This window comes from Danaus plexippus (assembly GCF_018135715.1).
Source record: "Danaus plexippus chromosome 9 unlocalized genomic scaffold, MEX_DaPlex mxdp_26, whole genome shotgun sequence".
NCBI classification, from domain to species: domain Eukaryota; kingdom Metazoa; phylum Arthropoda; class Insecta; order Lepidoptera; family Nymphalidae; genus Danaus; species Danaus plexippus.
The window spans coordinates 1,322,045-1,334,400 of record NW_026869848.1 but is presented as its reverse complement, the minus strand read 5'-3'; the positions used below and the strand labels follow the sequence as shown (position 1 = coordinate 1,334,400).

General features: G+C 31.2%; 1 protein-coding gene across 1 annotated transcript; it reads left to right on the top strand.

Annotated features, from left to right (window-relative positions):
* Positions 1-259: 259 nt before the first annotated feature.
* On the top strand, positions 260-10,941 carry LOC116767548 (23 kDa integral membrane protein-like). The gene is made up of 5 exons (XM_032657920.2): positions 260-692; positions 1,102-1,290; positions 1,679-1,858; positions 2,198-2,416; positions 10,486-10,941. Exons 1-5 carry the CDS (start codon positions 633-635, stop codon positions 10,642-10,644), a joined length of 807 nt encoding a protein of 268 aa, XP_032513811.2. The 5' UTR covers positions 260-632; the 3' UTR covers positions 10,645-10,941.
* Positions 10,942-12,356: the final 1,415 nt, after the last annotated feature.

The window sequence follows — 12,356 nt, the reverse complement described above, 5'->3', positions numbered from 1 at the left end:
ATCTTTGTTGTTAGATAACATTATAAATATTATAAATCGTTTAATGATTGTTTACTTTTATTATTACTACAGCATAACTTAAGACACGCTCCGTACGTGGAAATGTTAACGCCATTGTTATTATCGCACCTTACATTTATTGGGTCGATCGTTGATTACATCTGATAGGGTTTTGATAAGAGGAACATTAATAGAAAATTATAAACTATAGGAATACATGTTCGGGAACAAGCGCACGAAATTAGAATTGTCATTAGCTATTAATACATCTTAAAGCCAGAGTAACGCAAGTGAAATACTGTCGTCAGCTAAACTAGGTTAAATTACGCGGTTCGGACTTCCGAGTAAATATGATTTTTATCATCACGATAAGCTGATAAGGTTGCATACGAAGAAAACTAAATAATTTTTCTCTACTTTTGTTTCGTAAAGAACGTAACTATTGTAACGTTTGACCGAGATAATCTAAGTGCAGATAAAAGGTGGTTTATTTCTGTGCGTCTGTGTGTAGTTGCATCGTCAGTCGCGAGTTAAGCGAGCGAAGCGACATACAGACATTCCCTGAAGTGGAACGGCTGCGGTCGTGTTTTGTTTTGATATAAATCCAACATCCCTGACATGTGAACGCGACGATGGCACTCTCATCGAATTGCTGGAAATATCTCGTCCTGACCTTCAACGTTTTGTTCGCTGTGAGTTTTTATATAATAAATTATTCCGGCTCTTCTTCGACTCCCGTTACGCTGATTCAGCGACTTTGTGTTGTCATAACAACATGATGTCAACTTCTAGTGAAAACAATGTTCGTTACGACTCGTGTATTCAATCTTCTCTCAGTGCTTCACTCACCTTACAAATTGAACCCAATTTAAACGGAGAATACCGCTCGTTATCCGTGTCATTGAAATACAAAAGAATAACTTCTTGTATTCACACCATTTAGTTGGATTGGACACCTTTCAGCCAAGTTTACTTTATACTGTGGCGCTAGTGTTGTCATTAATCCGTATATCCGTATAAACCTTTCATTGTTTTAACACATTTATAAACTGTGATCTTTATTGTGTCGTATTATAATGTAGTTCCTTTTCTTGTCAACAGATGTCAGCTGTGGTACTTTTCTGTACAAGTGGATTTCTTCTCTACAAGCTATTCGTTTTTAGACATTTTATAGGTATAAATGTGGAATATCCGGCAATACTGTTATTAATGATGGCTATAATAACCTGCTCTATTTCCTGGATCGGTTGGAGGACTGCGAAATCTATGCATCAGATTCACGTCATAATTGTAATGTTTTTTTGTTTTTATTTATTTATTTGCATTTACATACATATAATAATAATACAGCTTTACGTAATAGAATATAACAGAATATTAAAAATACTGTTTTTGAAATATCCATATGAGCATTACAGGATAGTGCCACCTATCGGAATGTTAAAGATGTATTAAAATACAATTCCTAACTTATTTTCAATGACAAGGGCTGATAACACTAAAATTATACTACACGTATTTTATTATTTTAAAAAATTAAATACTCTCGACGTATCACGGTTAAAATAACAAAATACGCGCGTTTAATCCTAAAAATATTGCTTTTATTTAAATGAAAACCCGCGAAAGTCTAAGATGACAAAGGCTGATATTGACAAAATACACTTTATAATTTCAGACCGCGTTACTAATAACACTAGTTGTGGTGATCGAGTTCGCCTGCTTCGTTTGGGCGATGGTCGTCTGGGACAACGTAGAAATAGATATAAAGACAACCATGACGTCCTATTTTATGATGTCCAACGTTAGTAAGGAGACCAGTACAGATTCCGTGAGATGGGATCGGTTACATGTTAAGGTAAAATCCTCTGATTAAATTTCCTATTACTATTCAATAATAACTAATGACGTATGAAAAATAATAAATTTATATCATATATGAACAAGAAAAGTATATGTATAGTTGTAATTTTCAAAACTATTATTATAACAATTCCGGGTTAAATTTAAATACCATTAAATTAAGGTAGTGATTACTTTAGTTTGATTTCAATTTCTACGTGTACGTCCCTAGTCCCTACTTTCTTTACTTTCCCTAAAACTCTTTTCGATTTAAGTGACCTGAAGCGGCAAGTTTATCAGCAAGCTCCAGATGATTTCTATGACAGAAAAATATAGAAAAATAATATCCTTCTAGTTTGAATGCTGCGGAGTGAGTGGTCCCAACGACTACAGCGCCGCTGGCCACGTTCCTTTCTCGTGCTGCGGCCAGGGTCCTTTAGACTCCATCCAGAAACCTTACACATCCGACTGCAGCACATTGTATCAACGAGGCTGCGGTAACTTGCTGCATCAGTACGCAAAAGAGCATTTGCTCTGGGTCGCCATGACAGCGTTGACAGCGTCACTGCTTCAGGTTAGCTATTTCATAATAAACTTCTCATTATTCTTCTCATTTATTCTTCATTAATCGAGATATTAGCGGGATATTTTGTGCATAATTGCAAATGAACGCCATAATTAAATATATGTGTTGAATTGGCTATTTCAACGCCAGCGTCGCAACTCACATCATGTGGCAGGTGCTAATGAGTGAATATGACCCCTCTATATGATGTCTATTACTATTTTATTTGCTATGGATAACAGACGGATATCCCGTATATTTAATTTTTAAAACCCTTATATTTGTTTTTTTTACGACAAAGATGGCAAACGAGGAGACGGCCTACCTCACGGAGGTAGTACCCATGGACATCCGCAAAATAGTTATGCAGATGCGTTGCCCTTATTTGGGGAAGAGGGAGAGGAAAGGGTGGGAAAAGTGAAAGGGCGGGAAAGGGTTGTAAAAGTTAAGGGGCAACCGGCTCTCTCACTTATCGGACGAATCGCAGCCATTAAAGGCTACTTCTTCTGTGAGAGGCTGGTACGTCCCCGGTCAAACCAGACCATGTTCGAGCTGCAGTAACTTGACCACAGCTATGTACCACCATCAAAGCTTTAAGATATGGCAATAGAACGTATTGACAAATTACTGTACGGTAATTTCGACAAGTAAATTGATAAGTTACTATTTTCATTCTACAAAACGTAAAGTGGCTAAATATGTATTAATTGATAACGTAATCAATAATTGACAGTGTACTCTGTCATATAATCACGACAAAACTCACATCAATAGTAATTATAGGTACGTCCCTAGGGTTTCCATCGTTTCCAAGCAGTGATTACCATTTTTATACTAGAATATTATCCTTGTAACAATAGTCTAGTTGTCGTCTATGTACTATGAATCATGATTTGTCTAGAGAGCCGCTCATTTTTAATAATTCTCCAATATAATTCCGATTAGTACTAATTCTCGTTTGAAATTTTTATGTAATAAAATATCAAAGAATGTATGAATTTCTGTGACGTTAGGTTGAGCTGAGTGTCACGAAAATATTTGAAAAATATAAAGGCAGGTTGGCCAATGCTCTTAAATCTTAATGTGAAAGTACAACGTTGAACGTGTCAATATAAATAACACATATAAGAGGCCTATGTAGGTAGGCGTTTTATTTTCTATAGTGATTTAGGATGCTTATATTGATTTATTGCGTATACCTATATGTGTTTGGGAAAGTTAAATTTATTGTACTATTATTAATTCTCATAAAACAGCGTCGCTACAAAGTTGGGCATATTATTATCAGACTCACATACACGAGTGACTTTGTTGCGATCAAACTATGTGTATATATAAATTCCTTTGTTCATATAAAAAATACTCTAAATATAACGAATGTTTGGTGGACATCGGTGCTGTAGTGCTAGAATATTTCTGGCCTGTGAGTACCCGATAAAGAACCCAACTCAAGCCAGTGTAATCGTCACATTATTATTCGTCATATAATGCGCTTTTTTATATCAATTTTTCATCGCAATATTTTACATAAGTATTATAAATCTCTTCGAAAATCAGCTCTCGTGAATTCCTTATTCAATTTTATACATTTAAATGCCCAGAGATGTCTTTTCTAAGATACAGGTATCTAAAATATAGATACAAGATAAGTATTTTGCTCTTGTATCTTAAATACTTTTTAAAAAATTATTTTGTACCTTGCATTTAAATATATTTTGTTTAGTATCTCAGTATTATATATAATTTTTTTTATGATAATATACCTTTGGTAGAAAATGAAGGTGAAACCTCAGTATCACATCCGTTTTTTAAAATTAAATGTGTACCACAATAACGGATGGAATATGTAGAAGGACTTATCCTTACTAAGGCGTAAAAAATCAATCGATCTGAAAAACACAAGTCGGAGGTTTTATACAGAATGTAAGGGAGATAAAAAAAGATGACTCTTAAAACATGTTCTTAACCTACCCTGGCGACAACTAAACCTACATTGTTTAATTCTTATATACATACTTTTAATCGTACATTACGGAATACGAATGTTAACAGACATATTTAATTATTATATCATTTGATTCACGATTTAGTGAAATTGTTTAAAGTGCCATCTATGAACTTAAAAAGTAACATTTTCGACCGGCCGCTGCTAGCGGCTAGCGCCGCCTCCAAGCCAGAGCGGTCATATGCACAACCACGTGGTGCATATATTCCATGCAAATGATCTCAAGGACGATCTACAAATCCCGTGTTGTATGCACGGAATATTTGCATGTGTTAGCGTTCGAGAGGCGCTGCTTCCTTAACCCTACTCGTTTAAAAAGTCATAGAAACTGTCAAATGAAAAGGGACTATGTAAATTGTTGGTATACTGTTCAAATATTTTTTTGCCATTTCATTATCATTGTGTTTCTAAGCGGAAGTGAATAAGTTTTAATAAACATATGAGTGAATTTATTAACGAATTATGGAAAATTATAGCTGTGAGCTCTGCGCTGGTGATGTTTGTGTAACGAAATTAATATCGAGTGCATTTTTAGTTGCTCGAATATTATCAGTGTTTTGGTGGAGGGAATTATGATGAAAATTAGTATTTTTTTCAAACATAGTCTGCTTACCCTGCCCCAAACCTCTGTACACAGAATATAATGCCGGCACTGCTGACTTAGAAACATTGCAATTCCTAAATAAAAAAATATATATTTAAATATAACAAGTGTGGAGCGACTCTTTTCTTTTGGGATATAATTCTAATGCCTCATCAAAGAAAAACGAGTTAAAAATATTTAAAAACATCTTTTTTTTCAACCTTTTTATTTAAAAATATAATATTTCGTCTTCTCATATACATACATATTTCAGCGATCATCACGATTATCATCAAACAACATTAATGTCAATATTCAAGAATAAACTTAAAATCATTAAAATAAAAATCTGGTTTCCTAAAAAAGTATTTTTATGTTAAGAAATATTTAGAAGATGATTATTTTGTATTTAGTATTTGAAATACTACGTCGTATAATATATATCTCGGTAAATTTCATTTTAGAAATTCACACAAAAGACATACAAATTGTAAATTAATATTTTCTGGCATGGAAGAAGGTACACATGTAAAAAATATATATTTACAATAATATTTGCATAAAGTTATGGTGAAGAAGATAATTTTTATTATATTTAATAAACTCGCTATATTTTTTTCTATATGAATGTGACAATCCTCTTAAAAATTGAAAAAGTTCAACTTAGAATAAAGCCGTTTAGTGCGAGATTTGTATCTTTAACTTTTATTTTTTAATAAAATCCTATCAATTTGTCTACAAATTGACCTTGCTATAAAGGAACAGAGCTCACTCTTGTAATTGTAAGTTTGCATGAAATAATTTTTATTGTTAATTGCCTCATAAATAAGAAGAAAAACATTCTTGTTGGCAACACAATTGGTAGGTTCTCCGGAACTAAGGTGACGCAAACATTTATTTAGTTTGAAATTTGAAAAAACAATTATCATATAAACACAAAATCAAGAGAACGAACAATTAAAACATCGCTATTATCTACAAAGCTATAAACCAATGAAAATAATGAAACGGCGGCCTTGTCGCGTGTGACGTCATAAAACAATATGTCCGACAAGCGCTAAGGAACAAGGATCGATTTCTCTTATACGAAGTAAGACGTTTATGCCAATTGTAAATTCCGATAGAAATCAATGAACCGTATCAAGGATGTTGCATCCTCATCCTTGTTTTCATTTAGGAGTGTCTATTACTAACAAAATGTTTTGTAATGTTTACGATTTTTATAATTACAAACACGAAATGAAGTAAACTCAGTTACCGAAAAGCATTGGAAATTGTCAAAATGACATAAGTCTGACGTTTAAAGTTTTTAAAGCATTTTCAATACTGTGTTTATCTACTGTCTTCATTTACTAAAGGTAAAGGGAATGAATTCGAAAAAATATTTAAGAAATATATAGACTAATGTCCTGTTTATATATATATATATATATATATTAAATATATAACTGTGCATTAATCGTAATTCCTTCAATTAAAATTTTCCATATAATTAAATGAGTCAGACTGTAACATTCATATACAAGTTTTATAGCGAGTTCAGTACCTAAAGAGGTTATCAACGCTAGTTAAAACGACAAAATACCAAAAGTACCACACATCACTTAAATGTAATTAGTACTATATAGGAATATGTTTTAGAACGTATGATTTTTTTAAATAGGTCTGAAAATAATATCTATCATTTAGTGGCAGAATGACCTACTAACACTACCAGATCTCAGATTATATAAGAATACTAAAATTTATGGTCTAGACTTCGGTTGGATTGTTGAAAAAGCTACTAATATATGCTTAATTATAGGCTCTACTTTATACTTTTCGCTATCCCAAATTTTGTAATACCTCCGTGACGTCATCATGACGTGTACAGGATGTGTGAGTAGTAAAATAAAAATTTACAATACCACGACCACGAGCACCTGGAATTATAAGGCAAAAGTATGTGTTACGATGTAATCGCGTCCATAGTGGGCAGACGGCCATCACAGCACGCGCAACATGCGAAGGCCGCGTATTGTTACGTGTAATAAAACTAATATATTTCGAAGAATGTGTTGAATAAATAATTAAATGTAATCATCATCCCGGCTGGGACTGACGAGTTGATTATGCGTTACCTTCGACTTCGTTATTAAGTTACTTTGTATTAGATATAGACGTTGTCTACACAATCTATATTTAAAAAAAATCATAGATTAAGTCTGCCACAAGTTTTCACCTCGCCTTCATACGAAGCGTTACAGTTTTTCTTTTAGTAGCGAAGATTTATTGATGAATACTGAACCTAATTGTCCTATACGCGGTGTGATGCACGTCCGCGGTTTATCGAAGCATCACAGCACATGCGTTACATAGATTTTCATTCAATGTCTAATATCTATATGTTAATTATATATATATAATGTCTTCATTTAATATTAATAAAGTTTTTAAGGAATGACAACTTCATACACACTATTTGTATTCTCAAATATATTAAAATCAAACAAAACGGCCGAATCTGTATCCCAGCTAGTAATACATTTATATTACGTCATATGAGAACTTAAGAATCCCAGAAAAGCGTTAACACTGACGAGAATATTGTTATTTATTTAAGAATAACTCTCTCTGCTATGTAAAAATTTACTTATAAATATGTAAGCATTATTAAATCTGTGTCTCAGTGCGATGACAGCATCACTTATCGTCGAGTTAACGCAGATAAAACCTGACGACGTATAAATTATTATGTTCAAGATAAATATATGTATATTATAATAATTCCGTTATAAATTAAGATAAACGAATTTCTCGTAATTAGTATTGTAGAACGTAACAGCTGTTTAAGCTACGTAACTACTTAGTAGGCGCAATCCTTACAAAATGATATTATGCTCTCAATTCTACTGTATTTCCTTAGGTTATTTATATTATATTATAATATACCAGCTTTACCTACAAAATAATTGAGAGTTATATGAAACGGTCTATTTTATTGAATAATGTATATAGGTTTAATATTAATTAAAACTATTTTTAAGTGTGCACAACCTTGCTCTTAATTGAATGAGATCGCTCGATGACGTCATTTGCTTATCTCGGAGATGACACGCTGAAATCTAAAACCTAAAGTAGTTAACGGGCCCTTTAGATGAGTAAATAAATCTGTTTGATGAAAGCAGAATAAATATTAAAGAAAAAAACAGCAATGGTATTTAAAAATATTATTACAAAATAAATTTAAACCAGTATTCAACTTAAATCCCTATAATTCATATCCCTACGGTTTTACGTCATAATTACATCAATTGGGAAATATATGACTATATACCAATAAGTCATTGACAGCATGACATTACAGTTACAGTTATAAATAACTCTTATATAAACAATACACTATTATATTAATTTAACAAAAATAACATAGATTATAAATAAATTATATACATAATGAAAAGGTCATAAAAAGAATGAAAGAGGATGGTTTAATCAAGCGCATATATGAGACGCTCTGTCACCTGTTGATGCGTGGGAACTCGCGGCATAGTGACTAGACCGTCCTTGTTCATCACATAGGGACAGACAGAGATAGAATATCCAAGAGATAATGGTGATTAAGGCGTCACTGGGGACTCTAAAGAGATCACCTCCGCAGGGGATTCAGGAGATGAATGATTGCGATTGATATGGAAGGGTTATAATGATACTCCGCATCACAGCGTTTATACACTGACATACTTCTTAAAATGATGGCAGTATACCAAGCACAGACATTGGACTTGCATTAAAATATATAATCTCGGTTTTATTTATGTATTACACATAATTGTATTAATTTAATGACTTGGAATATCAAAGAGAAAAAAAATAATAATGTCATTAAAATAGCCAGCGATAATGACGCCATCTTGACAGTTTTTGCTGGCTATTGTTTGAAAATTGTATTGAGATCCAAGACTATTATAGCTGTTGCAATAACAGTTACTAAATAAAGTTAACATTTACCAGAAAAGAGTATTTATATAGTTTTTTTTTTTTTGGATATGACTGTTATTATAATTATTTAAATAATTATTTTGTATTGTATTGACCCCCATTTTGATTTATGTTACATTGTCCTTTTAGACAATACAGAGACTGTAACTATTAATAAAAATATTTGAAGAAATACGATATTCAACATAACCAATGAAAATAGTTATTTTGTAGCGTTTGTTTCTATAACGACAACACTGCTACGGTCTGTTGGCGATGTAAATTGTAACTAAAGACTAAAGAACTCATTGTTCATCTAGTAGGTTGATTCACGACGCTTAAAATCAGTTCCTCAAATTACAGTTATTAAAAAAAAAAAAACAAAGACGGCTTTGACTGATGACACTTGTATATAACGTTTTATTCATAACTTTGTTTTTTGTTTTATATGTCCTACAATATTTATGCACTTAAAAAATATGATGATTTTAGAAACTGCACTTTAAATTAAATAACATATTTCATAAGTAAAAATATAAAAATCATTTGTCTATTCTATGATATAAAATCAAAGATAAAGGTGTATCAAATATAGCTGGGTTGTGTTTTCAACATGCGGAAATAGCCGATTAAGTTACAAATAAGGTATCTTGCTATTGAATGCAGTAAATAAACAACTACAACTCTTTGTTATCAAATGTATACTTATTGTAATATCAATCATAATTACACACTAAGTGACTGTGTTATTCGTATGGAAGTGGTTGAAATATTGCATAAATGCTAACGTTGGCGTATTGTGCAATTTTAATATATGGCAATACCGACGTGACGCAGTCAAAGTTTTTTTTTTAATATTTTGACACAAATATAACGTCTTATAAGTACTGACATATGAAGGCCACATTTGAAACATTAAACAACCAACCAACCAAATACTGACATCCTAACGCCTCTTCATTATAAATTACTAAAAATGAATAGACTTTCACTCATTAAGCAAAAGATCGTTATATTAAAATAAATTTGTATTGAATTTAATTTAGAAACGGAAACGTATAGATCACACGCTATTTAAATATATATTTTTTTATAAAAATAGAAGATTTTTTTTTAATAAGTTTCAAATTACTTTTTTTTCAATATATATGTCTGAACTTACGTGACCATGACATTTTATATACTAGTTGAATTAAAAATAAATATTTTTAATTTTTCATTCAGGTAATGCATGATCGGTAATAATTTTAAATTTCTATAATAAAACTATAACAATTATAATTACATACGTAACGAGTGGAAATGATCTCATACTGATGACGTTAATTGTCCTCAGTCACGGGTTTGTCCATTGGTGATGATTCAGAGGATTAAAAAAAAAAAGACTAATATGTATTGATGATTCGAAAAACAATTTCTGATTTATAATGGGAAAATTGTATCAATAATTCTGTATATTAAACTTTATTTTTGAATCTAATAAAGATCGATCGGGAATTTGTGTTTGGCTAACATGTTGTTTGTTTTCAGAGTTCTGGAATCTTCTGTACTTTCTTCCTCGCTCAAGCTATAAAAGAAAAACGAAGAGCTTCCATACGTCACTCGATGTCTGTGAGAGAGAATTTCGCGCCTGATGACTCTCTACTGGCCACGCCGACTGCTCCCAATCCGACATTGCCGAAATATTAAAGAGGACTCATTTAGAAGCTGTCACTAATTTCTTGCCTGCAAAACATGTTGCATACAAATATAAATCCGTCCCCAAAACGTTATACTAATACATGAAACAATAAGTGATAGTCGTTTTTATAGTAAATTTACGACATTTATCTCAAATATATAGGTATATTGTATAAGTATACACCAGGTAGTCAATGCTTATAAGTAAATATAAACGGAACAAGCATTTTACATGACAGAAATTATTGACGTGGTTTTTTGAAAAAAATGTAACAAATTTTTCAAGCGATAGTGTTTACTACATAACATATGACTGAATCGATATTTATATAGAGATCTATATCTGAGCTGTAGCCTGTTGTTAAAAAAATTATATGCATGTTTTAAAAAAAACTAAAGATAACTGGTATCTAAAATCCACATCTAATTTGTATAATATTATTAACACAGGTACGAAAAGATAAGGTATTGTGTTGAAGTTATGAAGAGATCAAGAAACCAACGTCATTATTAGTTTTTCAACACTTAAACAACTTTACGATTTCCGACATTTAGGAACGGCGTTTTAACAAATAAAAAAGAAATAAAAAACATTTTGGATTATTTTTGAATATCGGCTGTAAACTCTTTATAACATATAGATATATTTGTATTAATTTGATTCGATTTGGTTTTGTAAAGTTTCAAATATGGGCATAAATATAACACGACATTAAAGAGGATTCAAAGAAACAAAAAACTGTCGTTTATAATCGATTTGTTTACTGACATATCTCATGTCATAATTTTTACTGTCACATTTACAATAATGACATATCTGTTTAGGAATATAGTGCCGAATAATAAGTCCATTAAAACAAATAATTAGTTTAATTACTAACGTCGTGATGGTTTGTGAGTGTTTAAAAATAATTCATTGCCACTTCCAGTGGTTATTATATTTTTCCCTTTTAAGTCACAAAATGTGTAGCATAAGTAGAATTAGGAATTCAAGAGAATATTACATACTATATTTATAATAATAACATGACTCAAGCGACGTTCTTCCCATCTATGTAATAATAAATACTGCCAATTCTTTACCAACATTTTTTTTTATTACTTAGAATGACATTTATGTTTAAATGATTTACATAAAATTTCTAATAAAAATCGAAAATATATTTGAGTTTTTCATTCAATGTCCCTTCTAACAGAATTTTTTTTTTAAATTTTACATTTTTTTAAAACGTCAATAGGAACCCACAACGGTTGATATTTTTTTTTTTTACTTTTCTTAGAGATTAAAACCTAAAAATATTTTTTTGGTATATATTAACTATATCCACGACCGTTATAAAATATAAGCCCATTACTCGATGGCGTCTATACAATTTTAAAAGTGGATTAGACAAGTCATAAAACTAGTTTTAAATGGGTATTCGTTTTAAATTATTTTAGTTTTTATACCGCTTTGGCTGTTGCTATCATGCAAAATAATAAAAGCAACGTGTAAATTTAAATGTCACGATAAATACTTAATACTTAAGAATGATGTATTTCCAAAATAGTCAATTATTAAATAATTCTTTCTAGGTTTTTTTCTTGTATTACAAATATGAACCGTCGATTTTAAGGTTTTACTCTCAGTAAATTTACTCATATAATTGTGGGTTTGTGACCGTATTTAAATAGTTGAATCTAGTATAGTACTCGATAGATGTTTACATAAGTAGTAAATC